The following is a 14,686-nucleotide window of genomic DNA, read 5'->3' on the forward strand; positions in this document are numbered from 1 at the left end:
TTGCTATGGTCCAACAGGTCTGTGAGGCTCTGTACATTTTTCTTTAATCTTTTTATTCTATCTTCTTCAAATTGAAGGATTTATTTATTTAAAGACTTTATTTGTCAGAGAGAGAGAGAGAGTGTGCACAAGCAGGGGGAGCGGCAGGTAGAGCAGGCAGAAGGAGAAGCAGACTCCCCACTGGGCAGGGAGCCAGACATGGGGCTTGATCCCAGGACCCTGGGATCATGACCTGAGCCAAAGGCAGCTGCTTAACCAACTGAGCCACCCAGGCATCCCCAAATTGGATGATTTCTACTCAAGTTAGCTAGTTCTTCTGCCATTCTCATATCTGCTCAAGTCCCACTACTTTTTTGTTTCAGTTATTGTACACTTCAATTCCAAGACCCCCATTTTATTTAAGAATTTCTATGATTTTATTGAAATTTCCTAGAGTCACTGGCATCACGCTTTCCTTTAATTCATTAAACATGGTTTCCTTCAGCTCCTTGAACATATTTATATTAATTGCTTTGAAGTCTTTGTATGCTAAATCAAACATCTGGAGCACTTAGAATCAGTTTCCACTGACCGTTTCTGCCCCACACAATCATGGGTTGTACTTTCTTATTTCCTTTTGCATGTCTAATAATTTTTGGTTGAATATTAGACATTTTAGATAACATACTGCAACAACTCTGAATTCTGAATTTTCCATCTTGAGGGTGGTAGTGGTTGTTGTTTGGTTTCTCTGGTAACTTGCCTGGGCTAAAAAAATCTCTAAAATCTCCCCAGCAATATGAAGCGAAAGAGGTCTCTTTTCAGTTTTTTCCTTTAGTTGTTTTTAATTCTAAGCTTGGCCTTTTGGAGGCCACCCTCTGTCTGCATAGCTGAGTGTTCACCAAAGACTGGTCAAAAGTTATAATCAAACACCTCGAGCCAGTAAGGTCTCTATTCTCTGTTGATGGGTCTATGTGTGGCCTGGGAAATGCATTAAAAGTTCAGGTTTAGATTTAAGTCCTGCTCAATACAGGATATGTGAAGACCTTATTAAGCCCACTATGGCTGCATCAGTTTCCATCCCCAGATAATCTGCCAGTTCATTTCTTGCCTGACCCAGACCTACAATCTCAGGCTAATGGAGCCACTGATCTCCTTGTTAGTTTGCCAGCAAGAGAACCATTCTGACAATGGTCCAAACCAAGTGAACTCCTCTAGCAGTGGTAGCAACAAAGTTGCTGGTTTTCACCACCTTCCATTCCCTGATTGAACTACCTCACTGACAGAGACAGGGAAGGATGGGAACAGCCCAAGGCAATACACACAGATCTGCACTATTCTTACCTGTAATTTAGTAGTTTTCTTGAATAAATGTCTTGGTCTATTATATGATTCTGGTCTATTTTTAGAGCAGAGAAATGGTTGTTTTGACAGTTTTTTCCAGGTTTATATAGTTGCTTTTGGGGGATAATATTTGTTGACCTACTCACTCCTAATAGAAGTAAATCTTCTACTTTTTCATTTTAATGCTTATTTTCATGCCAATCTTCCTTCTTATTTTAATGCTTATACTGATCATATGAGATATAAAAGTACTTTGAAATGTTAAAAGTAAAATATAAGTTGAATATATTTTGATTAGTTTTTATGAAACTGCCTCTACCCTTTCTGGTGTAGGGCTTAGTAGATTGTATGTGGGTCCTCCTTATGGCACTAGGTCATAGGAGAGGACCTGTAAATGAAAAGGTAGGAAAAAGGAAAAGAAATAGGAAGAACACAAGAAAGCAGTCAAAAGGGACTAGGAAGGAAGAAATCTAAGCAAATAAAGGGGTAACCAACCTGTGTATAGTAGATAGTAAAGATGGCATGGGATCTGCTGCTGGCCTCATGAACATGAGTAGCTGCTGTGATTCTGTGTACATAAAGGAAAACAATTAGGATAAGTATTGTTTATGCATGGTGGATCCTTAAGAATCCATGGGGAACACAAGAAATGTTAGTGCCAAGGTTCACAGGTGAGAATCATAAAATATCCATATTTAGTCCAGTTTAGTTAGGAGGGTGGTCCAAAGATGGAAAAGCAGCATTCTAGGTACTGATATCTGAGAATAAAAGGCAGTGTAGCTTCATATTAAACCACATTAGAACATTTTTTAAGCAACAGAAGCAAAAATCGGAGTTGAAAAGGGGAATACTAGAATGTCATCAACCTGGAAGAATACCCCTAAAACAGACCCATTTAAGTAGGATAAATGGAGGTAGAGAGCTTACTGGAGAAGCGTCAAAGACAGAGAAAGTAAAATGTGATTAAACAGTAATTATTAATCTTACAGTATCAGAAAGGGATTTGAAATGAGATTTTGAATTGTGTCAATATCATACTTAAACCAGGTGAAATTCATAACCTTCTTTAGAAATTTATTGCAATATTAATCTTTAAAGTCAGAGGAGTCATCCCTTCCTCTAAATCTAAGTCAATCATATTTCAGTTTAAGATCATGTCATTGACTTCTGTTCTCAGAGGAACTGGAGAATTGAATAAGAGTCAAACTCCAAAGGCAGGTCTCATGACTCAAGGACAGAAAAGGTGAAGCCTGACACTTAAAGATCAAGGAACCCAGGGTATCCTGAAGACCAGAGGCAAGTGCCTCCAGGATAGTTCCATGAAAACCAAGGAGTAGAATGTTAAATTTAAAGTTCTTCCTTAATGGTCAATTAACGTGGACTTGCTACTAATAGGGTAAAAAGAAGACTAACTCCCAACATTTTTTCCAGGTAAAAAAGACTATTCTTTCAGGCATATACTAATAACAGTCTGGGTATTTCCTAGTAACTAACAATAAGGAAATGTTATCACAATTTACAATACCTTATAGGAAAGTCTACAGTGCTTATTCATAGCAGATTCAAAACAGTCTTTTTGGGGGAGTCTTTACAAGTATGTAAAACTAGAAGAAAAATGGTTTTCTGAAACACTTTAAATGATATTGGATCTTATTTCTATGAAGCCTACAGAGAGGACAATGCAGGCGTGAATCTTTTCTTCGGTCAAAAAGTTATATGTTATAAGACAAAGCAAAGGATAACTCTGGGCTTACTGCCTAATATTATTATATCCAGAACAAACTCCAGCTTTACTACTAGTAAGAAATGCACAAAATCTTAGCCACTGCCCCTTAGCCTGGGTACATTACTGAGAAATGGTTCTGAGAAAGGCCTCCTGATTGTGAATGTGGGGAAGCTGCAGGGAGAAGTACTCCAAAGGGGGATGAGCACACAGGAAAGAAGAATGAGACTGAAAGAAGGACAGCAACAAATAAACCTGTTACCTGTTTGCTATTCCCTCCTCCAAGAGTTGAATTACTTGCTTATAGTTGGTAACTACATGTTGAGATAAACCTATCAGATTTGTGAGGGAGGAAAAAAGAAAATAAAATATTTGGTAAAGTTAACTTCTTCCTGTAGGTCATTAACTTTATCCTATTTTAATCATTTGATAGACAAGAATGAGAGAACTTGACTAAATTCCTTAAGATAATAAATTAAACCAACAAATTTTTATGGGAAGCATTATGATAGGCTCTGGAAACACAGGTCTCTGCCCTCACAGAGAATGTAGTCCAGAATTCATAGAGTGGTTATGCTAACAACAATTCAGCTATATAGGGTAAAAGAAAAGTTCTTATGTTACCTCATTTGGCCCTCTCAAAATTGCTGAGGTAAACAGATGCTATGTGTCCCACAAGATGGCAGACTCCATTTGGCATGCAAAACATACAGTACATATGTCCCTACCCAAACACAGTTTACAATCATAAGAAGTTATACTATACAACATAATATGGCCAAATGCCACAGGAGTAGAAGAGATAATAAATGCTAAGGCAATCAGAGGAGTGGCCAGGGCAAGCACCATGGAGGAAGTGAGACTTGAATTTAGTCACTGAAGAATGGGTAGGCTTCAGATAGCTGAAGAGGAGCTTAGGATATGAAAGTCAGTCTTTGTGGGTGATTATTGACCAAATCAAAAAGTGCCTTCACAACTGAATCAGAGATATAAGGACAAACTAACTTTGGTGGCTCATCAGTAAATATAATTACACTAGAAATTAATAACGCAATTTCAGCACTGACTGGATTTCTTTATATTAAGAAATTACTGTTAAAACCACAATGAGATATCACCTCACACCTGTCAGAATGGCTAAAATCAAAAACACAAGAAACAACAAATGTTGGTGAGAATGTAGTGAAAAGGGAGCCCTTGTGCATTACTGGTGGAATGCAAACTGGTGCAGACACTGTGGAAAACGGTATGGAGATTCCTTAAAAAATTAAAAACAGAACTACCATATGGTCCAGTAATTCCACTATTTACCCAAAGAATACAAAAACTCTAATTTGAAAAGATATATGAACCCCTATGCTTATAGCATTATCCACAATAGCCACAATATGGAAGCAGCCCAGTGTCCATCAATAGATGAACAGATAAAGAAACTGTGGCATAGATATACAATTGAATATTACTCAGCCATAGATAAGAATGAAATCTTGCCATTCGCAAAAACATGGATGGGACTAGAGATTATAACACTAAGTGAGATAAGTCAGAGAAAGACAAATACCATATGATTTCACTCATGTACGGAATTTAAGAACCAAATGAACAGAGAAAAAAAAGAAATAAAAAAATAGACAAATATTTGGAGAACAAACTGATGGTTATTGGAGGGGACATAGGTGGGGGAATGGATGAAACAGGTGATGGGCATTAAGAATTCCTTATCATGATTAGCACTGAGTAATGTACAGAATTGTTGAATCACTGTATTATATACCTAAAACTAATACAAGACTGTATATTAACTATATTGGATATAAAATAAAATTTAAAAATAAATTCTACAACAGAAACTAATGATACACTGTATGTTAATAAAATGAATTTAAATAAAATAAAAAATAAAAATTGAAAATAAAATAAAATAATAAAATTATTATTATTTAGATGTTATAATAATTTTGTGGCTATGTTTTTTAAAAATCATGCTTATCTTTTAGGGCTATGTCCTAAAATATTATAGATGAATTGATGTGACATCTGTAATTTGCCTCAAACAACACAGGATGAAGGGAAGTGGACAGGAATACAGATAGAAATGGCCAAGGCTTAATGATTATCTTAACTGGGTAATGGGTACACAGGGGTTCATGATATTAGCCTAATTTTGTGTATGTTCAAAATTCTCTATAATAAAAAGAGTTTAAATTTTTAAAAATATTTATTTATTTATTTGAGAGAGAGAGAGAGCATGTGAGCAGAGGGGAGGGGCATAGGGAGAGAACCCCCAAACAGACTACCTGCTGAGCATGGAGCCCAACACGGGGCCCAATCTCACGACACTGGGATCACGACCTGATCTAAAACCAAGAGTTGGACACTTAACCAAATGATCCACCCAGGTGCCGCAAAGAGTTTTAAAAATTTAACCAAGAATGGAGACTTTATGCTTTGGGTAATGGCAAATGAGATAACACAAACCAATCCTTCCAGTAAAGACTATTAGAAAAATCTGGACAAAATATTAAAGACATAAGCTTTAAGGCACAGAGGGCTAACCAGGTAGCAAAAATTTTCTAGGCCATATATTGGGGGAAGATGGAAGTCCAGAGAAATGAGGCCAGCATTTGGAGACACTTTTCCTCTGAAGTCATTTGCCATATCTTGAGGGCAACTGACTGAGAGCAGTTCTCTTGACAACCTCACATGCCTAGGAAGATACAGACCATAGTCCAGAGCCTACTCAGAGTTGCCCTATAGAATCCTACTTGAGTTGGAAACCAAAAGGGCTAAAACAGAGGAATAAGGTTGAGTTAGAAGTAAGCAGCCTTTGGGGTGCCTGGGAGGCTCAGCTGGTTAAGCGTCCATGGTTAAGCTTTTGATTTCCACTCAGGTCGTGATCTCAAGGTTGTGAGATTGAGTGCCGCATTGGCTCCACGCTGGGCATGGAGTCCGCTTAAGGTTCTCTCTCTCCCTCTCCCTTTGCCCCTCCCCTATCTCGCAAAAAAAAAAAAAAAAGTCTTTGAAGGGACTGCAGCTCAGCTTTTTATTTCTATAAACAATTAAGCAAATACCATCTGGCACAAAATTATAACAAACCAAAATCCAAGTATACCTGGCAATAAATAAATGAGAACCAGCAAAAATAGATGCAAGAAAAATTCAGATATTGGGGTTAGAGTAACTTTAAAGTATCTCTGCTTGCCATTTTCAAGGAACTGAAAAATAAGATTATAAATTTTCAGAGAAAATTGAAAGCTGTAATGAAAGGATCAAATGGAGATCTGGAAAATAAAAAGTACTAAAGTAAAAAGTATTCAATATCTAAGTTTAATAGGTTAGACATAGCTGGAAAAAAATAGTGAACAAAAAGATAGGTCAGAATCAAATACCCAAAACAAAGCACAGAAAGACAAAATATAAAAAACAGAGATGAGAGGGGAAGAATCAGCACATACAGGGAATAGATCTAACACACCTGTAAGTGGAATTACAAAAGGAATGAGTGGAGTAAAAGCAATTACTAAAACAATAGCTAAAAAATGCCCACAACTGATAAAGAGGTATTAAACCACAGATTCAAGAAGCACGTGCGCGCGCGCCGCGCGCACGCACGCGCGCGCACACACACACACACACACACACACACACACACCTGAAAATCTACTCCTACGTACTCCATGGTAAACTGGTGAAAACCAAAAACAAAGAGAAAAATCTTTTTACTCTACGATTTTATTTATTTATTTGACAGAGAGCACAAGGAGGGGGAGCAGCAGGGAGAGGGAGCAAAGAACCCAATACGGAGCTCAATCCCAGGACCCTGGGATCATGACCTGAGCCAAAGGCAGATGCTTAATCAACAAAGCCACTCAGGTGCCCCCCAAAGAGAAAAATCTTAAAGGAATTACTGAGAGATTATTTCTCAAAAGAAACAATGGAAGGCAGAAGACAATGGAATAAATTTTAAACGGTGAAAGAAAATAACTACCAACTTAAAATTCTATACTCAATGAAATTCTCTTCAAGAATAAAGAAGAAATAAAGATAATTTCAACCAACAGAAAGTGAAGAGAATTTGTCACTAGACCTACAATGGAAGAAAGACTAAAGATTATTCTTAAGGCTGAGGGAAAATCCCAGAGAGAAGGTAGGACATTAAAAAAAAAAAAAAGGTAGAGCCACAAAAATGGCATATAAAGAAGGGATAAATGGAGTTCAAGTCTTCTAAGGTTCTCTCATTGTCTAGGAAGAAGTCAAAGAACCAGCTAATACTAAACTTTAATTCAATGATCCATGTTGTAATCTTTACAGGAACTACTAAGATAATAGTAAGACAATGTACAAATAGTAAGCTAACAGAGGAGAAATACAGACTTTTAAAATTTAACCCAAAAGACATGAAAGTAGGCAAAAGGAACATAAAACAAAATGTAAAGAAAAAACACATGGTGATAAATTTAAACCTAATTAAATTAGTAATTATATTAAAAATAAACAGACCCACATACTCAAAAGATCAAAATTGTGATGCTACCTAAAAGAAAGCAAAAGCCAAATAAATATTTTTGTAGGAAATGCATCTAAAACATGTACAGATAGGTTGAAAGCACAAAAAAGATAAAAATGCAAAAACTAACCAAAGGACATTGATGTGGATGGAACTGGAGGGTATTATGCTGAGTGAAATACATCAATCAGAGAAAGCCAATTATCATATGGTTTCACTCATATGTGGCATATAGGAAACAGCACAGAGGATCATAGCGGAAGGGAGGGAAAACTGAATGGGAAGTCACCAGAGTCATGACAGTGAGACCAAGAGTCACAAGCTCTAGCGACTGAGCCAGCCAGGTGCCCCAAAGAAGTCCTACATTTAAATGACTCCTTATACATAAAGTGTAAGAGGATGGGACGCCAGGGTGGCTCAGTCAGTTAGGCATCTGCCTTCAGCTCAGGGCATGATCCCAGGGTCCTGAGATAGATTCCTACAGTGGGCTCCTTCCTCAGCGGGGAGCCTGCTTCTCCCTCTGCCTGCCACTCCGTTTGTGCTCTCTCTGACAAATTTTAGAAGTATATCTTTAAAAAAAAGTGTAAGAGAATATTACACTTCATACAAAAGCATCTTTAAAATTTAGAAGGAATAGATTTTTCTTAGAAAAATACAATCTACTGGGATGCCTGGGTGGCTCAGTCAGTTAAGTGCTCAACTCTTGATTTCCGCTGGGGTCATGATCTCAGGATTGTGGGATTGAGTCCCCCATCTGGCTCTATGCTGGGAATGGAACCTGCCTAGGATTTTCTCTCCCTCTCCCTCTCCCCCTACACCCCCTGCTCTGTGCGGTCTGGAGAAAGAAAAATACAATCTACCAAAATTGATGCAATAAACAGAGTATCTGAAAGAAATCAAATATAGAATTTTAAACCTTCTCACAAGAAAACACAGCTGGCTTTGCCAGGAAATTCTACCAAATATTTAAGGAGGAAATAACCCCGATCTTACAAAAAACCTTTCACAAAATAGAAAAAGAGTATATCTCAGTTCATTTTAGGAAACAAATACAATGCTTATACCTAAACCTAAGGAGGGAGAAGCAGAAGAGAAGAGGGAGAAATAGAGGAGGAAGAGAAGGAACAGGACAAGGAGGATGATTAATTTCACTCTTGAACATAGATGCAATAAGCCCAAATAAAATATCAGAAATTCAAATCCAGCAACATATAAAAAGAATAATATATCACAACAAAGCTGGGTCTATTCCAGGAATGCGAGATTGCTGTAACATTCAAAAATCAATCAGTAGGATAAAGAAGATGTGGTATATATATACAATGGAAGATTACTCAGCCATCAAAAAGAATGAAATCTTGCCTTTGCAGTGATGTGGATGGAAATAGAGGGTTATCAGGCTAAGTGAAATAAGTCAGTCAGAGAAAGACAAATACCATATGATTTCAGTCATATCTGGAATTTAAAACAAAACAGATGAACATAGGGGAAGGGAAGGAAAAATAAAATAAAAACGGAGACGAATCATAAATGACTCTTAACTGTAGGAAACAAACTGAGGGTTGCTGGAGGGGGGTGGGTGGGGTAATGGGGTAAATGGGTGATGGGCATTAAGGAGGGCACTTGATGTAATGAGCACTGGGTATTATATGCAACTGATGAATCACTAAATTCTACCCTGAAACTAAACACGATATGTTAACTAAATTGAATTTAAATTAAAAAAAATTAAGTATTTCCTCATCTACAGGAAAAAAAAACCAAAAACCAAAAACCAAAAAAAATCAATCAGTATAATTAACCACATTAGCAGGATAAAGGACAAAAGTCATATGCTATAGAAAAGCATTTGTAAAACCACGGTAATTTTTTAAAAAGATTTTATTTATTTATTTATTTATTTATTTATTTATTTGAGAGAGAGAAAGTACAGAGTGAGAAGCAGACTGCCACTGAGGAGAGCCAGATGCAGGATTTGATCCCAGGACCCTGAGTTCATGACCTGAGCTAAGGGCATATTAGCCGGCAGAGCCACCAAGGCATCCCAAAACATAGTAATTTTATTAAAACATTTCTAGCACCCCTTCTATTTCCCTTCCCTACACAATTTAGTCCTAAAATTACCAAGTTGAACAGAGCAAGGCAGACAAGCATGAAGGTGAGGGCCTGCAGTGATGCAGAGCAGAGTGAAGAACCTGAAGGGAGGGGGAGGGCTTCCACATAGGGCTTGCCTGGTACGGCCGAGACTAAGCCTGAGCAGGGTGGAAAGGGTATCCACACAAAGGAAAGGCCTGGCATGAGAGTGGGGTGAGGAGGGTGACCACACATGTGGCAGCCTGGCCCAGAGAGTCAGAGCCTGAGGGGGCTGAAGGGAGCATCCTCTATGAAGGCAGCCCAGGCATGGTGAACAGGGCTTCCATGTCAGAGGGGGGAGGTAGCCCAGCAAAGGGATACAAAGACCAAGAGAGGTACAGAAAGCACCTGCACAGTGGGGAGCTAAGGGACAGGCAGCCCCACACAGAGTACTGGAACTGTGGTGGCAGGGCCCAGCAGAGGGTGTCTAAGCACAGCCAGGTGAGGCAGGTACCCACCTGAGAGAGAGGAGAACAATGGCAAGGAGACTGATTATATGTAGGAGGGCAGATCAAAGAAGTAATTCCCCTGTTAAATAAAGGAATTACAGGAGCGCCTGGGTGGCTCAGTCAGTTGGGCATCCTACTCTTGGTTTCCACTCAGGTGCAGTCGTGGGATCCATGTCGGGCTCTGCACTCAGAGAGGAGTCTGCTTGAGATTCTCTCCCTTTTCCTCTGCCCCTCCCTTCATTTGCATTCTCTCTCTCAGATATATAAATCTTTTTAAAAAATAAAATAAAGGAATTACAAATATGAAAAGGGAGAAATCGAGAATAAACTCTGCTGTGTTGGACTGCAATTAGAGGTACTGGCGTGAACACAGATTACCTAGCCCTGTCCACTCAGAGGGACTACAAGTTGCAATATTAATAACAACAGGCATACCTAGCACCTACACCTTAGCTTTAGCTTCTAAATACTATTCCCCAGTAAAAAAGAAGAGGTGTGATAAATAAAAATAAAAAGAAATGACTGATTCCAAGACTGAGGCAAAGAAAGTAGAAGATGAGCCTGGAACACATCTGTGCCGGAAAACAAGGAGGTGCTCAAAGAGTAACAGTGATCTGTCAAAATGTCACAGAAGTGCACTTGAAAGGGATTCCATTGACTAAATCTGGAATAATTTGAGCATCAAAAATTTAAAAAATCACAGTAACAGAAGATAATTCATTGAATAAAATAGATAAGCATGAATCTATACTGACATAAATAAATACATCCAAAACTGGATGAAGATGGGATGTGTACATGATTTCACAGTACTGCCCACAAATACTTGTTGATTACAAAAGGAAAACAGCAATTTTTTATTGAAGGTTGCCATATATCACCTTCATAATCATGAGTTATGGGATAAATCAAAGTTGTACACCACTTGATGGTTGTAAAGTTCATGAAAGTTTAAGAGAGACCAAGGAATCTTTCCAGACCAAAGAACACTAGAGAGACACTATAACAAAATGCAACACGTGATTCTCAAATGGGCAATTATTGGGACAATTAAGGAAATTTAAATGGGCTTTAACCATTAGATGGTGGTAACATGCCAAAGTTAATTTCCTGATTTGGGTGGTTATGTTGTAATTATACAGGAGAACATTCCTGTTTGGAGGAATGGAGGGAAAATATCCTAAAATAATCAGGGGAGATGAGTCATTAGATTGGCAATTCACTCTCAAATGGTTCAAGAAAAAAGATCTTTAGGGGTGCCTGGGTGGCACAGTCGTTAAGCGTCTGCCTTCGGCTCAGGGCGTGATCCCAGCGTTCTGGAATCGAGCCCCACATCAGGCTCCTCCACTAGGAGCCTGCTTCTTCCTCTCCCACACCCCCTGCTTGTGTTCCCTCTCTCGTTGGCTGTCTCTGTCAAATAAGTAAACAAAATCTTAAAAAAAAAAAGATATTTATACTGTACTTGTAACTTTTTAAAAAGTTTAAAAAGTTAAAAACAAAAACTCTTAAAAAAACTAGGAAAGGGGTGCCAGGGTGGCTCAGTCCGTTAAGCATCCGCCTTTGGCTCAGGTCATGATCCCAGGGTCCTGGGATTGAGCCTCAAGTTTGGCTCCCTGCTCAGCGGGGAGCCTGCTTCCCCTCTCCCTCTGGTCCCTCCTCTGCTTTTACTATCTCTCTAATAAATAAATGAAATCTTAAAAAAAAAAAAACAAACTAGGAGAAAAAGAGAATTCCCTTAATCTGCTAAGGCAGTGTTTCTCAAAGCTGGTCCAAAGACTAGGGCCAGTTCTCAAACTATTATTAGTACAATGAGATAGGTACAGAAATTGAGATTATTAGCAACATTTACAACAATGTGACAGTGATTTTATATCTTACGAACTTGTAAAAAGAATTTGGGCTTGTAATTAAGATGTCATTTTCATTTTTCTAGTAATTCATCTTTACTTTACCTAAGTGTTAGTTTGCCATACACTGGAATTTTAAACAAACAAATAAAAAACACTCGGTTCTTCGTAGGGCACCTCGGTGGTGCAGTCAGTAAAGTGGCCAGCTCTTCATTTCAGCTCAGGTCATGATCTCAGGAGCCCCACATTAGGCTCCACGCTCAGCAGGGAATGTACTTGAGGATTTCTCTCGATCCCCCTGCCCCTCCTCCCACTTGCACACATGCACACACTCTCTCTCAAATAAATAAATCTTTTTAAAAAAACAAACAAACCTGGGCTGGGTTAGCATGTGATGGATATTAAGGAGGGCATGTACTGCAATAAGCACTGGATGTTATACACAAACAATGAAGCATGGAACACTACATCAAAAACTAATGACTAACATAAAAAAAAAAAAAAAACCTCGTCCTTTGTTACATTTTTACAACTGTGTGATAAAGAATATTTATTAAAAACAAATGCTATAGCAAACTTCATACTTAATGGTATAATGTTGAAGCTTTCCCCTGGAAACAAGACTAAATACTACTAGCACTTTTATTTAATATGGTACCAGAAGTCCTAGTAAGTGCAGAAAGACTAGGGGAAAAAAGCTTAAAGAATTAAAAAGAGAGAAAAGAATTAAAAAGAAAAAAACTTTTATGCAGATTGACACAAAGAAAATACAAAAAATAATATTTTTTGGCAATGCAATTACCTACCTCCAACACCTCCTGCTTTGTACCTATCCCTTTATGTTAAGATAAAGGCCAAGGCAAAAACACATTATCTTTTTTTCACTTAAATGACACCTCAGACCCTGTAACCACTGGCCTCTTATGTGTGCTTTGTGCAGGCCTGTGTACATTTCAGATTTCAACTTAACCGGTCATCTAATAAATAAACTTTTAAATGGAATGTAATAGGCTACCCCTTTCCTTTCCTTTGATTTAGGCAACTATCAAGTTCTAGCTCACAATTCTGAACTAGAACTCTAAGTTCTTATGTCTTCATTACTTCCTGTGACACCCTGAATAGTATAGGTATCTAGCAGGTATCCAATAAATGCCCATAGAATTGGTTTCAAGCAGAAACCACTTTCCACTTGGGAATTATATTCACAGAATATATGAGCCCGAAGATAGAGATACATAGACACAGAAATAGGCAGGCAGGTAGATAATATAAATAAATGAATGAAAAAGCAAACATTAAAAAAACTAAAAGTTTGCTGTCAGGTGCTTGGGCGGCTCAGTCAGTTAAGCATCCGACTCTTGATTTAAGCTCAGGACACGATCTCAGGGTTGTGAGATCAAGCCCTGTGTCAGGTTCCATGCTCAGCAGGCAGTCTGCTTGAGATTCTTTCCCTCTCCCTCTGTCCTTCCCTCTGCTTGCACACATGCACGCTCTCTCTCTCAAATAAATAAATAAAATCTTTTTAAAAAGTTTCCTGCAATGCCATCAGAAGATAGTAATAGAAATAATAGTTCAGTGTGACTATTCTGGTTCTTGGCTTCCATGGATGGCACTATACTACTTGAGTTCAAGGCTCCTTCACTAAGAAATGTGGGGACTATTGACCTATATTTGTCATGATTTGAGAAATTCCAGACCAACTTTCAAAAATGTGTAACTCAAAGGACCTAAGAGACCTTTTGCTGGGTAGAATTATTTTCTACCAACTATCTTCCCCCCTGACAAGGGTTCACTCCATGAAGGTCCAAAAGAGCCCTGAGATTTCAGTCTGGTTCCTGTCACTAGCACCGAAGCTCAATGACCTTGTATAAGTTCCTACCTTCTCTGGGTTTCAAGTACTATGCTGATCAAAGAATCTACAATCACAGGTCTCCTTGCTGTACAGGATTCTATCCCACTCATCTCCTCCTATCCTAGGCAAGTTTCCCAGTTCCAACCCTGCTCCAACCAGCTGTGTGATTTTGGGAACACCCTGTAACTTCTTGCAGCTTCATTTTAGCTTCTGTGCAATGGGGACACTTGGACTACATCTGAGGTCTCCTCTAGTTACTGCCCCTACCACACACACACACAGACACATTAAAATAAAATACAAAGGTAAGAAATTTTGACACTACTCCATCAACTCCTGGTCTGCCCTCAAAGTACTGCTTTACACAGAAATGTACATTCACAGAGTTTTATGAAGTAAACTTCACTGGCTCCCAGCAAAGCAAATGGTATTTGTTTTGTTTTGTTTCCAGGCTGCTGTTTATGATGGAACATTTGGGAAAAAACACAGGTGGCAGAATCAGTGACTGGCACACTCCATAAGCCATGCCCTGATAAAAAAGAGACCCGCTCTTGATCTTGCATGTCCCTTGCTTTGTCAGGATTTAAATTAGCATATTTCTGAAGGAACAGAAGCATAAAATTCATGTGTTGCTTTTTATAAGTGGCCTGAAAGGGTAAAAACTTCCTCCACAAAAGAACACAACTGTTCCTACTTAATAGTAAGACCTAGCCTAACAGAGTAAGACGATGGTACCAAACACCAAATATCAGCACTTAATAAGGAAGCAGCTCAGACCTGTGCCATGTGTGACATCTCCTCATCTCCCTTTTGCCACCAGTGAGAGGAACTACCCTGAAAAGGAGATGAGCT

The 14,686-nt window shown here is 38.5% G+C and overlaps 1 protein-coding gene across 10 annotated transcripts in view; it reads right to left on the reverse strand.

Moving 5' to 3' along the window:
- STARD9 (StAR related lipid transfer domain containing 9) overlaps window positions 1–14,686 on the reverse strand; it is a 128,255-nt gene that overhangs the window by 57,764 nt on the left and 55,805 nt on the right. For all 10 annotated transcript variants that reach the window (XR_004625699.1, XM_034661077.1, XM_034661078.1 and 7 more), the window contains 2 exons: window positions 3,309–3,378; window positions 1,819–1,891 (listed from right to left, as the gene is read on the reverse strand). Coding sequence is in view for 9 of the 10 variants with exons in the window: in XM_034661077.1 (XP_034516968.1) it covers window positions 1,819–1,891; window positions 3,309–3,378 (143 nt within the window). In the remaining variant the exon portion in view is untranslated. The remainder of the gene's footprint in view (window positions 1–1,818; window positions 1,892–3,308; window positions 3,379–14,686) is intronic.

Source organism: Ailuropoda melanoleuca, chromosome 5 (assembly GCF_002007445.2).
Source record: "Ailuropoda melanoleuca isolate Jingjing chromosome 5, ASM200744v2, whole genome shotgun sequence".
Lineage (NCBI taxonomy): Eukaryota > Metazoa > Chordata > Mammalia > Carnivora > Ursidae > Ailuropoda > Ailuropoda melanoleuca.